This window comes from Abrus precatorius, unplaced genomic scaffold, assembly GCF_003935025.1.
Source record: "Abrus precatorius isolate BTA unplaced genomic scaffold, Abrus_2018 Scaffold5, whole genome shotgun sequence".
NCBI lineage: Eukaryota > Viridiplantae > Streptophyta > Magnoliopsida > Fabales > Fabaceae > Abrus > Abrus precatorius.
The window spans coordinates 1458543-1473401 of record NW_020874395.1 but is presented as its reverse complement, the minus strand read 5'-3'; the positions used below and the strand labels follow the sequence as shown (position 1 = coordinate 1473401).

The window sequence follows — 14859 nt, the reverse complement described above, 5'->3', positions numbered from 1 at the left end:
CACGGAAATTCCCTTATCCGTACGCAATGCCTCACTCCTCAGTCAACCAATATTATCCATATTTATATATATTTTTTTTAAATTTTCATTATTAAATCATATTATTTTAAAAATATTTTAAACTATTTTTTAAGTTTTTCTTTATTATATTATTTGATTTTTAATTTATTAAATTTTTTTAAAACTATGAGTGAGTTTTGCATGTTAAATTATAATCTTTTATTGGTAGATTCACATATTTGGTAGTATATATTAATAATTAATTTTAATTTTAATTTTAATTTTTTATAAATTTTTTAACTTTGAATTTTCATTAAATTTAAAAATAATATATAATATATCTTTTATTGTTTATTTAAAAATTATCTTAGTATAATTACCTGTGATATCACTATATATATATATATATATATATATATATATATATATTAATATTCTGAATCATATTAAATATCTCAAAATGCACCGTATCATTAAATTCTAAAATTAAATCATAGTCTCAAAGTTAAACTCTATTATAAGCTTACTATGATAATTTGATATAATGTCTAAGACTTTTATTAGTGTCAATTATGTAAATGGTTTCACCCATTGCATAAAGACACATTAGATTATATATAAATAATTTATTCGTAGGCAAGTGTATATATCAAAAAGTAATAAAGAATTTTTGAATTAAGAATTTTTAAATTATCGTCCCACAAAGATTATTTTTAAGTATTAAGAATAACTTAATTTGATTGTTTAAACATAACAAAATTGTAATAGATAAAAAATAGAGCTTAATTTTAACAATAAATTAAAAGAAGAGTAATAGAATGTATGAGAGAGATCAGATGAGATGAGCCTAGGACTTACGGGTTCACCTACTACACTTCTTTATGTTTTAATTAATTTAATCCTGATATTGATATTCAAATATTTGCCAACCACTCATAATTAGTTTTATTGACATTCAATGATTATGCAATGTCAATATTCTTTTCCCTGAGCAAACACTCCCAATAATCATGTAGGGTAATTGGTCGAAAAAGCATAAAGATCCTATGAGTTTGTTAATTTAATAACGATTGAAAAAAAAGGAATTCAGTGTGATTAACCTAACCTCTTATATCGTTTTATCCTATAGTTCTGTTAATTACACGTGGTACGATCGTCTACAATGCAACTAACTATGAGATACTAAGGGTGATCAAATCTTAACATACACAATATAATCTAATAGAATAAAACCAAACATTAAAGAAAAACCAATACCAACATTAAAGTAAAAATCACATAAAGTTTGTAGTAGGATATGTCATAACCCTAGCTATGTGTTTAGTTACTTATAATAAAATAAATTACAAAGAACGTGATAAATATACTCATAACCACAAAGAAAAACTCAAACAAAAGAAACTCAGAAAGGTATAAGATAAAGAAAGTTCTCGTTTTCCGAAGGGGTGCTCAATCACTTGTTTGAACTCCAAGGGAAAGCTTGTCGTTCTTGCCAATGGTCTCCAATGATTCTCAAAGATGAGTTTGGGTAGAACTAAGAAGGGAAAGAAGGTGTGTAGAGAAGTGGAAGTGTCAAGTGTGGAGCATAAAGCCTCTTTATATAGGTTGTACCCTAAGTTTCCAGTCGGTTGAACTCTATCTTTTCAAATCGATTTTATCCACAATCAGAATTGCTCCAAATTTTCATATCTAAGTTTAAATTTCAAATTCAAAATTCAAATTCAACTTTACAGTGGTCAAGGACTAAAAATATCTAATTTTTATCTAGAATATCTCCATAATACACTAATAACAACTTCCAATTAAACTGAAACAATTAATAACATAATTAGTGTAAATATATATAAAATAGAGTTTAAGTGTATAAATATAAGTTATAAAATATATCAAAATATGAACTTATCAACCCCTTCATACTTGAGATTTGTTTGCCCTCAAGCCAAAATCCCGACTAAAGAATAAAGGAACAATTTGAAACATTATCAAAACAAAAAACCCAAAACACCAAAGATACAAAGAACACAAGAGTAATATCAATAAGTTCAAGTAATATCAAACTCTTGCAACAAGAGAATCCATCAAATAATCCTTGGCTTAGCATCCTGTTTAGCCATCAAATATCTAAGAGCAGAATGGTCAGTATAAACAATGGCTTTAGTCATAATCAAATAAGGGCGAAATTTATCAAATGTAAATATCACAGCTAGCATATTCTTCTTAATAGTGGTATAGTTCCGTTGTGCTCCATCCAAACTTCTACTCGCATAATAAATGGCTTGAAAAATCTTGTCCTTCCTTTAGCCCAGAATTGCTCCAACACCTGTATCACTAGCATAACACATAAGCTCAAAAGGTAAAGACCAATCAGGAGAAATAACCACAGGAGCATTAATTAACTTACTTTTAAGAGTATTAAAAGCATATAAGTAAGCATCATCAAACTTAAACTCTATACCCTTAGCTAATAAATCAGAAAGAAGTTTTGCTATTTTTGAAAAATCTTTAATAAGCCTCCTATAAAACCCTGCATGCCCCAAGAAACTCCTAACAAATTTAACACATGTGAGAGGGAGAAGTTTAGCAATAACCTCTACCTTAGCAGAATCTACCTCTATACCCTTACTAGAAACTTTATGCCCCAAAACAATGCATTCATCAACCATAAACTAACATTTTCCCAATTTAAAACCAAATTAGTCTTTTTGCATCTTTGTAAAACCAAATCAAGGCTATGCAAACAATTATCAAAAGTGTTATCGTAAACAGAAAAATCATTCATAAAAATCTCAATACAGTTTTCTAATAAATCAGAAACTAAGGCCATCATGCATTTCTGAAATGTCACGGGGGCATTACACAAATCAAACGACATTTGTTTATATGCAAAAGTACCATAAGGACATGTAAAAGTAGTCTTCTCTTGGTTTTCTAATGCGACAGGTATTTGCTTGTAACTCGAATAACCATCCAAACAACAATAAAATTCACGCTCTGCTACTTTTTTTAACATTTGATCAATAAAGGGAACGAGGAAGTGGTCTTTTCTGGTGGCCTCATTGAGCTTCCTGTAGTCTATGCACATTCGCCACCCAGTTACTTTCCTTACGGCAAGAAGTTTCTGTTGCTCATTTTTCATAATTGTGGTTCCTCTTTTCTTTGGTACAACCTGCACAGGACTTACCCAAGGGCTATTAAAAATAGGAAAAATAATACCAGCATCTAATAACTTAATTACCTCCTTTTTTTACTACTTCCTTTAGACTGGGGTTAAGTCTCCTTTGAGATTGAACCTTGGGTTTGAATTCCTCCTCCAAGTGAATCTGGTAGGTGTAAATGGAAGGGTTAAGACTCTTAATGTCATTAATGTTTTACCCAAAGGCCTCCTTGTTCTCCCTCAAGACTCTTATCAATTTCTTCTCCATAATATCTGTTAATTTAGAAGAAATTATTACAGGAAAAGAAGAGGGAGGGAATAGAAAAGCATATTTAAGATTACAGAGAAAGAGTTTGAGCTCTAATTCAGGGGTTTTTTCAATGGATGGTTTAGGAATTTGAATATCTTGTGCTCCCAAGCTTTCAAAATGCCTAGGCGCCAACCATCGACTTTGATTCTCGCTCTCCAAAGCCAAAATTTCATCTATTACTTCCTCTGTTTCTATTATAGCATCTTTTTCAAGTGTGAGAATTTTTTCTAGAGTAGAACCGCTCAACCTATCAATTAATTGTACAGAGTCTAAAGAGAAAAAATGATCATTTACAGAAATAAAATTACAAGAATCAAAACTAGAAGGATGTTTAAGACAATAAAAAACTTTAAAAATAATGTCTTCATCATTTAGCCTCAATGTGAGCTTCCCTTGTTGGACGTCTATAATGATCTTCTTAGTGGCTAAGAATGGTCTCCCCAGAATAATGGGAACCTCATTATTCTCCTCCATGTCTAGTACAATAAAAATCTGCAGGGAAGATGAATTTGTCTACCTTTACCAAGACATCTTCTACTATATCCCTTGGGTAAGTGATGGATCTATCTGCTAACTGTAAAGAAATAGAGGTAGGTTTGGGTTCTTGTATACCCAACCTTCTAAAAACAGAGAGAGACATTAGATTTATGCTAGCCCCTAAATCACATAAGGCTTTATCAAAATAAGAGCTACCTATAGTACAAGGAATAGTAAAACTCCCTGGGTCTTTAAATTTTAGGAGTAGCTTTTTCAAAAGGATTGTGGAGCATTCTTCATTAAGCTTTACAGTTTCGAATTCCTCCAACCTTCTTTTATTGCTTAATATTTCCTTAAGGAACTTAGCATATTTGGACATTTGAGAGATGGCCTCCACAAAGGGTATGTTGATGTGCAACTTCTTCAAAATTTCAAGGAATTTGTTGAACTGTGGGTCCCTCTGACTGCTTCTCAACCTCTGCAAAACAGAGATTTGAAGTTCTTGAGGCTTGAACATTGTTGATGATGCTTTTTTCTTTCTTGTTCTATTTCTGCAACGTCAGTGTGGCTGTGCATATAAGGGAGCACAGGTGTGCATATAGCGATATTCTGCGACTTTGGCACGTTTTCAGGTAACGTCTTCCCGTTTCTCAATGTAATTGCCTTGGCATGTTCTTTGGGGTTAGGCTCAGGCTGGGTGAGCAACATCCCTAGCGCTTTTTGAGTCAACAAATTTGTAAGTTGTTCCAGTTGTGATTTTATCTCGAATGTATCATATCTTATTTCTGAAAACTTCTTGTCCATTATTTGGGCTTGTTGCTCTGTCTGAAGACTTTGTTGTTCCATCTGGGACTCAAGCTTTGAAATTCTCTGCTCCAATTGAAAGGTTGAGGGCTCTCTCCTTTCTATCCTTACCCCTTGAGATTGCATATGGGGAATGCGATAAACATTTAAATTTTGACCTTCTTGGCTATTCTTCAATAAGTTCATGGGTTTGCTACGCCATCTATAATTGTAACTGTTGCCTAAGAAGTTAGCCTCCTCGGTCTCTGGAGGTTTTGCTGATGGATCTTGTGCCCTTAGTAAGATTTCTATTTGCTTTGATAGAGTTTCCAACTTATTTGTTATTGAATCGCTACTTTTTACCTGGTAGGCTTCCTTTTTTTTGCTTCTGTGATGGTCTATATGTCATTGGAAATTACTAGATATTATCTTTTCTATCAATGTATGGGCTGCAATTGGCCCTTTGCAGAGAAAGGATCCTCCAGCAACTACATCAACTGTAGCTCTCTTAGAAGATGAGAGTCCAGCATAAAAAATTTGCATTTGCTTGCACACAGGAAAACCATGATGTGGACATCTCCTTAGAAGTTCTCCAAAGTGCTCTCACGTCTCAAACAGAGGTTCAGATTAACATTGTTAAAAATTGGAGATCTCTGTCATCAGCTTCGCAGAGAGTGATGGTGGGAAATATTTGGCTAAGAATTGCTGTGTCAGGCCATCCCACGTTGTAATTGAATTAGATGGAAGTGTGGAGAACCATGCGTTCACCCTTTTCGTGACAGATAATGGAAAGAGGCGAAGCCTTATAGCATATTTGGTAATATCATTGTATTTGATGGTATCAGTAAGTTAGAGAAACTTTTTCAGATGAAGGTGAGGGTCTTCATCAGGTCGCCCCGAAAATAGTATGGAGTTTTGGACTAGATTGATCAAAGCCAACTTTAATTCAAAATTATTGGCCTCTATGTCAGGTGCTACAATGCTCCCAGCATCACCCTCATCAATAGGTGTTATGTACTCCAAGATTAATCGTTCTTCTGCCATCTTTTTCTTTTCTCTACACTCCTTCCTTAGCCTACGTGCGATCTTCTCGATTTTCGGATCAAAAGTGAGTTCTACAATAGGTTTAGAACGAGTGAGCATAAAACAAAATAAAAATAAAATGTTTAAATCAACCAAATACTCGATTTTCTTTGATATTGAAAACTAATCCCTAGTAACAGCATCAAAAACTTGTTCGTAGGTAAGTGTATATATCAAAAAGTAATAAAGGATTTTGGAATTAAGAGTTTTAAATTATCGTTCCACAGAGATTATTTTCAAGTACCAAGAATAACTTAATTTGATTGTTTAAACATAACAAGATTGTAATGGATAAAAAATAGAGCTTAATTTTAACAATAAATTAAAAAAACAGTAATAGAATGTATGAGAGAGATCAGATGAGATGAGCCTAGGACTTATGAGTTCACCTACTACACTTTTTTATGTTCTAATTAATTTAATCATGATATTGGTATTCAAATATTTGCTAACCACTCATAATTAATTTTATTGTCACCCAATAATTATGCAATGTTAATATTCTTTTTCCTGAGCAAACACTCCCAATGATCATGCAAGGTAATTAGTCGAGAAAACATGAAGATCCTATGAGTTTGTTAATTCAATAACGGCTGAAAAAAAAGGAATTAAGTGTGATTAACCTAACCCCTTATCTTGTTTTATCCTATAGTTTCGTTAATTACACGTGGTACGATCACTTACGATGCAACTAACTATGGGATGCTAAGGGTGATCAAATCTTAACATACACAATATAATCCAATAGAATAAAACCAAACATTAAAGAAAAATCAATACCAACATTAAAGTAAAAATCACATAAAGTTTGTAGTAAGATCCGTCATAACCCTAGCTATGGGTTTAGCTACTTATAACAAAATAAATTACGAAGAACGTGATAAATAAACCCACAACTACAAAGAAAAACTCAAACAAAAGAAATCCAGAAAGGTAAAAGATAAAGAAAATTCTTGTTCTTCGAAGGGGTGCTCAATCATTTACTTGGACTCCAAGAGAAAGCTTGTCGTCCTTGCCAATAGTCTCCAATGACTCTTAAAGATGAGTTTGGGTAGAACTAAAAAGGGGAAGAATGTGTGTAGAAAAGTGAAAGTGTCAAGTGTGAAGCATAAGGCCTCTTTATATAGGCTATACCCTGAATTTCCAGTCGGTTGAACTTTATCTTTTTAAATCGATTTTATCTATAATCAAAATTGCTCTAAATGTTCGTATCTAAGTTTGAATTTCAGAATTGCTCTAAATGTTCGTATCTAAGTTTGAATTCAAAATTCAAACTTAATTTCACACAGCACTGTCAAGGACTAAAAATATTTAATTTTTATCTAGAATATCTCCATAATGTACTAATGACAACTTCCAGCTAAACTGCAACAATTAATAACATAATTAGTGTAAATATATATAAAATAGAGTTTAAATGTATAAATATAAATTATAAAATATATCAAAATATGAATTCATCATAATTCATGCACGAGGTTAAGGTATTCGTTGAAATTAGTAAAAAAGAGAAAAGAATACAACAACATAATCTAATAAGTGAGAAAAGTATCAACTAATTCAGCTCCTGAATTATACTAAAGTTTATGTTAATTCAAATTTCATAGGATTTAAATGGCTAGAAATATATGATTAAGTGGTCATATACATTCAGTTTGTCATGTTTGGTGGAGTTGAAATTGATCTTTTAAACTATTTTAATCCCGATGTGCATTATGCATAATTCGATCTAAAAAAATTATGAAACACTCATTTTGTTATATATTATTTAAAAATATTTTTTACTTTTTTATGATAGAAAAACATTGCAACGTTTTTTGAAATGTTTTTGAAAACCTTATAATCAGATATAATATAAGTCACAACATATTTTGTTTACATAAATGCGATCGTAGTCATTGAATTTGTGATACATAATCGAACAACCAGGACAGGTAGCCCCATAACCATATGCTATTGCTTACAAGGAAGATTTAATTGAACGTTTGGTTTCTTCAATTTGGACGGTATATATATAGCTTCACTCTCTTAACTTTTTAAAGCTAATTAATTATACCTCTATTTTCAAAATTTAGTATATTTGGTCTCTGTTAATTTTTCTGTTTAACATTCTCAATTTTTATCCAATTAATTAGAGATTTATGATTAAATTGGATATGAAACAATTTTAAAGGTATATAAATAAAAAATAGTAAAAGATTGATAAAGTTTGATGAATTTTGTAAAATACAAGATGGATATCTTGAAGAAAGAAAAAATTGAGATTTTTTTTTATTTTAAGTAATTTTAATTTAATATTTTAATTGAAAAAATTTGAGTAGAAACTAATTTATAAAAAATTTAAGGAAATAACATAAATTTAAATTAGAAAAATACAAAAAAAATAATTTGAAAAAAAAGAAACACTTAAACAACCAAATTCACACCATCAAACTAAAGAAATAAAAGATGTAGTTAATGCAAGAATGTAAAAGCAAGAGACTGTATTTATGTAGAATAATAGTCTTCATTCGATGAATATAAAGGTGGAAACAGGAAGAGGAACATTAGGGTATACAAAATTATTTGACTTAACATGCAACAATAAGGAAGCAACAGCTATGTCACGTAGATATCCATGAGACATACGTGACCAGCACCACCTAACAAGCTCTAATAATCAAACAAATGATAGAACCTTGTGAGGCCTATATCCAATTTCTCATTGCCTTTGGATGCAGTCATTTATTGCACCCTTAAGCCTCACATCTAAGTGTTGCACATTACCCACTTGCCTACTTGTCTTTTGACTTCAAATATTTGCCTCATTTTCCTCTCTCGTGTTTAACGCTCAAACACTAACCCCATAATTAGCTACCTCTTTTTTGTCACTTCTTCTCTTTAGCATAGGGCGATCAACACAATAAACCTTGCACAAAATATCCAATTAAGATGGAAATAATATTCAATTAAGCTTCCATCTTAATTGAATATTTTGTGTGAAGAAATTGAAGACTCTACCTCCCTTCTTGCCATGGATCACAAGTCAAGATATCAAAGGATACGCGATTGGTTTAGTAGCAAGCAAAAGGAAGACAAGCCATCATATGGTTTCAAAGAAATTGAAGGTTCATTATTTTATATATATTCCATGTATCTATGTTCTTCTACTTTCAAAGACATGACTTAAATCTTGGGGTTGCACTCTATATTTCAGATGGAGTAGAAAATGAAAGTGATGACTACAGGATCGATCTTTCTCTTCGGTCATTGGAATTGGATCCATGCATTTCAACAAACAAGCTAAGGTAAATCATTTAATTACTATATATATATATATACACACACACACTCAAAGATGTTAATTAATATAATGTTTTTAGCCTTTTTTGTGTGTGTGTGGCATATAATTTTGTGCATGGTTCAGGATATTTGTTGGTACTTGGAATGTTGCTGGCAGATCTCCAGTTGGAAGCTTAGCTGTTGACTTGGATGAGTGGTTAAATCTAAAGAATGCTGCAGATATATATGTTCTTGGGTATGTATATATCTAACTAGGGATATAAAAAATTACCTGTGCTCATTTCATAGTTGTCAGCTTTTTAAGTCTAATTAATTTAGATAATCCTCAAGATTCTCTATTAGAATAATTTTCCTTTATTAGAGTGAAAATGAAAATAAAAAGCTTTAATATATTTTCAATCTTGTTCAGGTTTCAAGAGATTGTACCTTTAAAGACTTTAAATGTGATAGGAGCAGAGGACCAAGGTGTGGCAACAAGATGGAACCAACTAATAGGAAGAACACTAAATACCAAGTTTGGATGCCCATGGATGACACCAATGTTGAATTCATCAATATCATCAAACGATGATGAAAATAATTACAAGTATGAAAACAGTGAAGGTAGCAACAAGTACACACTAGTGGCAAGTAAAAAGATGGTTGGAGTGTTCATTAGTGTGTGGCTAAGGCAAGAGTTGATGAGAAAATATTGCATTTCAAATGTGAGAGTTTGTTCAGTGGCATGTGGAGTGATGGGGTATTTGGGAAACAAAGGATCAGTGGCAGTTAGCATGTCAATTGAAGGGACAAGTTTTTGTTTTGTGGTGGCACACTTAGCATCAGGGGAAAAGAAGGGTGATGAAGGAAGAAGAAACCATCAGGTTTTGGAGATTTTTAGGAGAACATGCTTCCCTAGGACCACAAAACATCATCATTATCCTCTAACCATTTTAGGCCACGAGTAAGTTTGTCTCTACTCTAAATCACTCTCATTATTTATTTCCTATTCCTCATTATTCTCTCATTATTCTAGTTATTTATTTAATTGTTTCATAAAGTAAGTATTAAAATAAAAATACCTGCATGTATTTATTATTTTAAATTATAAAAATATTTAACAGTTTTTTATGTGGTAATTAGAAGGATGTGACAGAAAAGATGGAAAATTTTAAAATTATTCTTAATTTTGTCTGTTAGTCAGAGAATTTTGAACTGTTTCCACTTTCAGTTGATATAAACCAACCTGAAAATTAATTCTACCACACAATTTGCAATTAATACCAATCCAATAATTGGGAATATGGTTTTAAATTATAGCTGAAGTTGCGTATTACGCAAAGGTTTGGAAAAATTGTAGAGTTATGCTAATGATAAGCTCACAATTGTAGCTGTGACACGTTTATAAAATGAGGTGTTTCAATCGCAGAGGCTGACACCACAATTTAAAACAACGAATAAGAGTTATCAAACTAAAGCATAATATTGGGATCTTTTCAATTGTTTTCTTTAAGCCCTTCAATGTATATAGCATGTCATTATCAATTATGTGACGTCTAGGTCCACTCAAATTAAACTTCAACATGGCTGGTGAAATAATTACACAAAATTTATATCCAATATTGTAAGTACTGTTAGTATTGTTTTATTAATTAAAATCAAAATTTTATTTTGATAATTTATGTAATAATAATTAGTATAAAAAGTCAACACAATAATATTAAAGGTTAATACTCGTTATAAAAATAAAATCTAATTTTGATCAAAAAGAATCAATAATACTTATAATATATTACACTTAAATTTTATCTTATCCAGTAAGTGAAATCTTAGATAGCATTATAAAATCAGGTCATTCCAATACTCTAGTATTTAACTAACTATATATAAAATCATAGATTCTTCAACATTCATTTATTCATTTGTCTTCTAAGAAGAAAATACATAAATTAAGGGATGATATTTTTGTTTATATTGAAATGGTGTTAACCATATAGCATTTAATTGTGTATGTACCAGCCGAATATTTTGGTTGGGGGATCTCAACTATAGGTTATATTTGGAGGACAACTTTGCGAGGCAATTAATAAGAAAGCAAGATTGGAAGGCTTTACAAGAATATGACCAACTTCAGAAAGAACTAGAAGAAGGTGGAGTTTTCGAGGGTTGGAAAGAAGGTAACATTGAATTCGCCCCCACATATAAATACTCATCCTCCACTTCCAATAGATACTCTGGTGCCCTTCCAAGCAAATCCTGGGAAAAGCAAAGAACTCCAGCATGGTATATATTATCATTATTATTATCAAGGCCATGATTTGTTACATCATACATGAATTTGTTTACAATATCAAGAAATTTAAACAAAGTAAACTACTTAATTATGGGGTATGTTGGCAGGTGTGATAGAATCCTATGGTATGGTAAAGGAGTGGAGCAACTTCACTATTTTCGAAGTGAAAGCAAGTTCTCTGATCATCGTCCCGTTTCAGCTATTTTCTCTACACAAATTGAAATTAAATCATCTAACAGAGGACTTGTGGAATTGCACAATATGAATATCCCCCCAACAATGTTGCACCCCAATCATGTAAGTTCTCTATGATTTATGTGAGCTGTATATGATATCATAACAAAATTAACCATACAAAAAGAGTGTTTTTTACATAGATCAAAAGCCTCATGTACTCGCAAGAAACAAATATAGTCATTTATTTGTGCAAAAGAAAAATGGGATGGTGGGAAAGAGTGTTATTTACTTATTTGAGTCGGTGAGGGTTGAGTTTTTGAAACATAGTTCTGAAGTTACGATTCTTATTAATTATGGCAGGGGATGAACACAGGAGATGAAGATGCAAAATCTTCCTTGTTGTCATTGATAATAAAGGATGTACAAGGCTGCTAGCACAAGCAAATAAAACTCCAGATTAGAAGGATGACACAGGCTTTTTCAACCAGGTTAATGGTCATCACAAAAATGACAAATAATTGGTTTCCTAAAACTCATCATTTTTTTTAATATCAGGATTTGGAAGGTTAATATTAGATGGCAAGGCATGGTAAATACAATTGCTGTTGATAATCTAGATGGGTCTTAGATCTAATATGGAAAAGGTGTTACAAAGTCAGAGAAAAAATTATAAATATAAATATTGTGAAGTATACATATATCATTGATCAGTAACGAACGCAATCTACTGAAAGACAAATATTAGAAAGAATACTCAGCATATGGTGTTCTCCAACTTTTCTGTTTCTATGCAAAATATGCCCAATTCATCATTGCTAGAATACTCATTGCATTGTGATAAGAACAAAATTTTAAAAGTTTGGTTAAGAAGCATGCAACTTAAGAAAACAAGCAAGGACACAAACTAGAAAATTGAACGGGGCTTCTAACTAGAAGTGTGCTTGTTTCCACTTACAACATAAATTCATCTGATCTTGATGATGCTAATGCTAATCAATTGATATATTTATCTCCTTTTAATAATACTGGGATCACGGGAACCATCAAAACTTGCACTGAAAAAGTTAAAAAGGAACTGAACAATAATGCTCGGTTATTTCGTTCTTCATGTACTGAATATTGCTACTATATGTTAAAATTGCTTAACTATTGGTATAATTTTTATTTAATAACAATTACATTATTAATATAAATATCATAAATTTATACTGATTACATAATATATTATATTATTAGTATGTAATTTTTAAGACTAATAAAACTGTGTCTTTATATAACGCATCATAATGTTAGAATATATTTTTATATTAATAATCTAATTTTCACAAAACAAAAGGTATATAAATGAAGACGTGTTACTATTATGATAGTTATTAGGGTTCAATAAAAAAAAAAATCAGTTATGACACATTAATTAGTACGAAAACACGTGGATACTGTTAACATGCGAAAAGAAAATAGAAATATGATTTTAGCAGTGTTACAAAAAGGCACTACGTTCCTACGGAAGCATTGTCCTTTTTTTTTTTTAACTCAGTTAAATTATATATTTAATTCAGACACTTAATTTATGAATTAATATGTAGATTTCAAAAGATTATATTTTAATCTATATACTAGTACTTTGTTATGATCTGATCTAAATCATTTAAGTTTTAGTAGCAGTTATTAACGATGTTATAATAGTAGAGATTAAATTATAATAAAGTACTTATGCAGAAATTAAAATATAAATTTATTTTAATATATAATTAATTTATAAATAAGTATAAATTATAAAGATTAAATATATATTTTTTAAAAAAATTAGATAAATTTATCTAAATGAAAATTAAAAATGAGATAACAAATAAAATAATTATAAAATTTTAAACGACTAAAAACTTGTATATTTAAGTTAAAGATCATTATCTATAGTTCCAAATCATTCATATTTATTGATATATAATTTATTAATTTGATGAATACATAAATTAACTAATAAATCATAACTATAGTTAATAATAAGAATAATTTATGTAAGACACAAATTTTTTTATCATGGTTGAAAAAAGACTAGATATATATAAATATTTTTTTATAGATAAAACATCTAATTAATAAAAAAAATACCATAAAAATCAACTAATAAGATTTTAAATTTTAGTTATATCATGATAAAAAAAATTATAATTTTACTTGTGTGATAAAATTAATCATCTAAAGTTTTGAATGATAATATAATTTCATATCTCAAAAATTTTATAAAAGTTAATATATTATCATAAAAAATATATTATATATAAATTGAGATAGTTACATGTTAAAAAATTATAATAAAAATGCTAACATTAATATTTTATTCATTTTTTTAGGCAGTATAAAAAGTAAAAATATAAAATTAAATAAAATTATTTATTAGTTAAGAATCACATTTTATAAAGATAATATTGAGTTATATCACAAGTTTAAGTGTAGTGTATTATATTCTTTTAAAATTATAATTAATTAAAGTATATATTTAGTCTATATATTTGACACATTTATGAATTAGTTTTTATGTTTAAAAAAATTTATATTGTAATTTTTACATAAGTATTTTATTATATTTTAATGTTTTCTTAGGTTAACAGTATTATAATAAAGAGAATAAAATATAACAAAACATTTTTTATAAACATAACTTTTTTAAAGTACAAAACTAATTAAAAATGAGTATTAATTATAAAAATTAAATGAATAATTTAACCTTTTTATTAACAATATCAAGCAAGACACAATTTATGAGATCAAATTGACAGATAAGGAGCAAAAAGGATAAGCTATTATTAAAGAAACAGATTGCTACACATCAGTCACTATTAAGAAAATCTGATGCAGCAAATCAACTATAATTAGAATTATTTTATTTCAAATTATGTAGCATCACTTGCTACTTTATTTAGAAATCAGCCCTTATCACCATCTGCACTATATATTCCCTTTTCCATTATGTTTTCTGCAGTATTCACGTTTCTATTTTTGTGAAATATAGAATTCATCTATTTTTCCAATTTTCTTCTTGGTATCAAGAGCCTTTGTGAACACCATGACATCCTTATCCCTCAATGTTGGTAACTTCATCACACTCACACCAACAAACTACCCATTGTGGCGTGAACAAGCTCTAGCACTTGCAGAAAGCCAAGATCTGGTTGGTCACCTCACAAATGAAGATCCTGCCTCTACTCAATACACCACTCTAGATTCTAATAACACTACAAACTCAGAAATATTTATTCCAAAATTAACTGACGCTTTTGTCACCTGGCGCAAGGCAGATCGCCTCCTCTGAGGATGGAT

The 14859-nt window shown here is 30.0% G+C and overlaps 1 protein-coding gene across 2 annotated transcripts; it reads left to right on the top strand.

Annotated features, from left to right (window-relative positions):
- The first annotated feature begins 8571 nt into the window (after positions 1–8571).
- Positions 8572–12353, top strand: LOC113867409 (type IV inositol polyphosphate 5-phosphatase 6-like). 2 transcript variants are annotated; one of them, XM_027502716.1, is made up of 7 exons: positions 8572–8914; positions 9004–9094; positions 9214–9324; positions 9499–10032; positions 11088–11351; positions 11469–11658; positions 11899–12353. In XM_027502716.1, exons 1-7 carry the CDS (start codon positions 8821–8823, stop codon positions 11971–11973), a joined length of 1359 nt encoding a protein of 452 aa, XP_027358517.1. In that variant the 5' UTR covers positions 8572–8820; the 3' UTR covers positions 11974–12353. The 2 variants fall into 2 exon arrangements, with proteins under 2 accessions (XP_027358517.1, XP_027358516.1); XM_027502715.1 differs by having other exon boundaries at positions 8594–8914; positions 11085–11351; positions 11899–12131.
- Positions 12354–14859: the final 2506 nt, after the last annotated feature.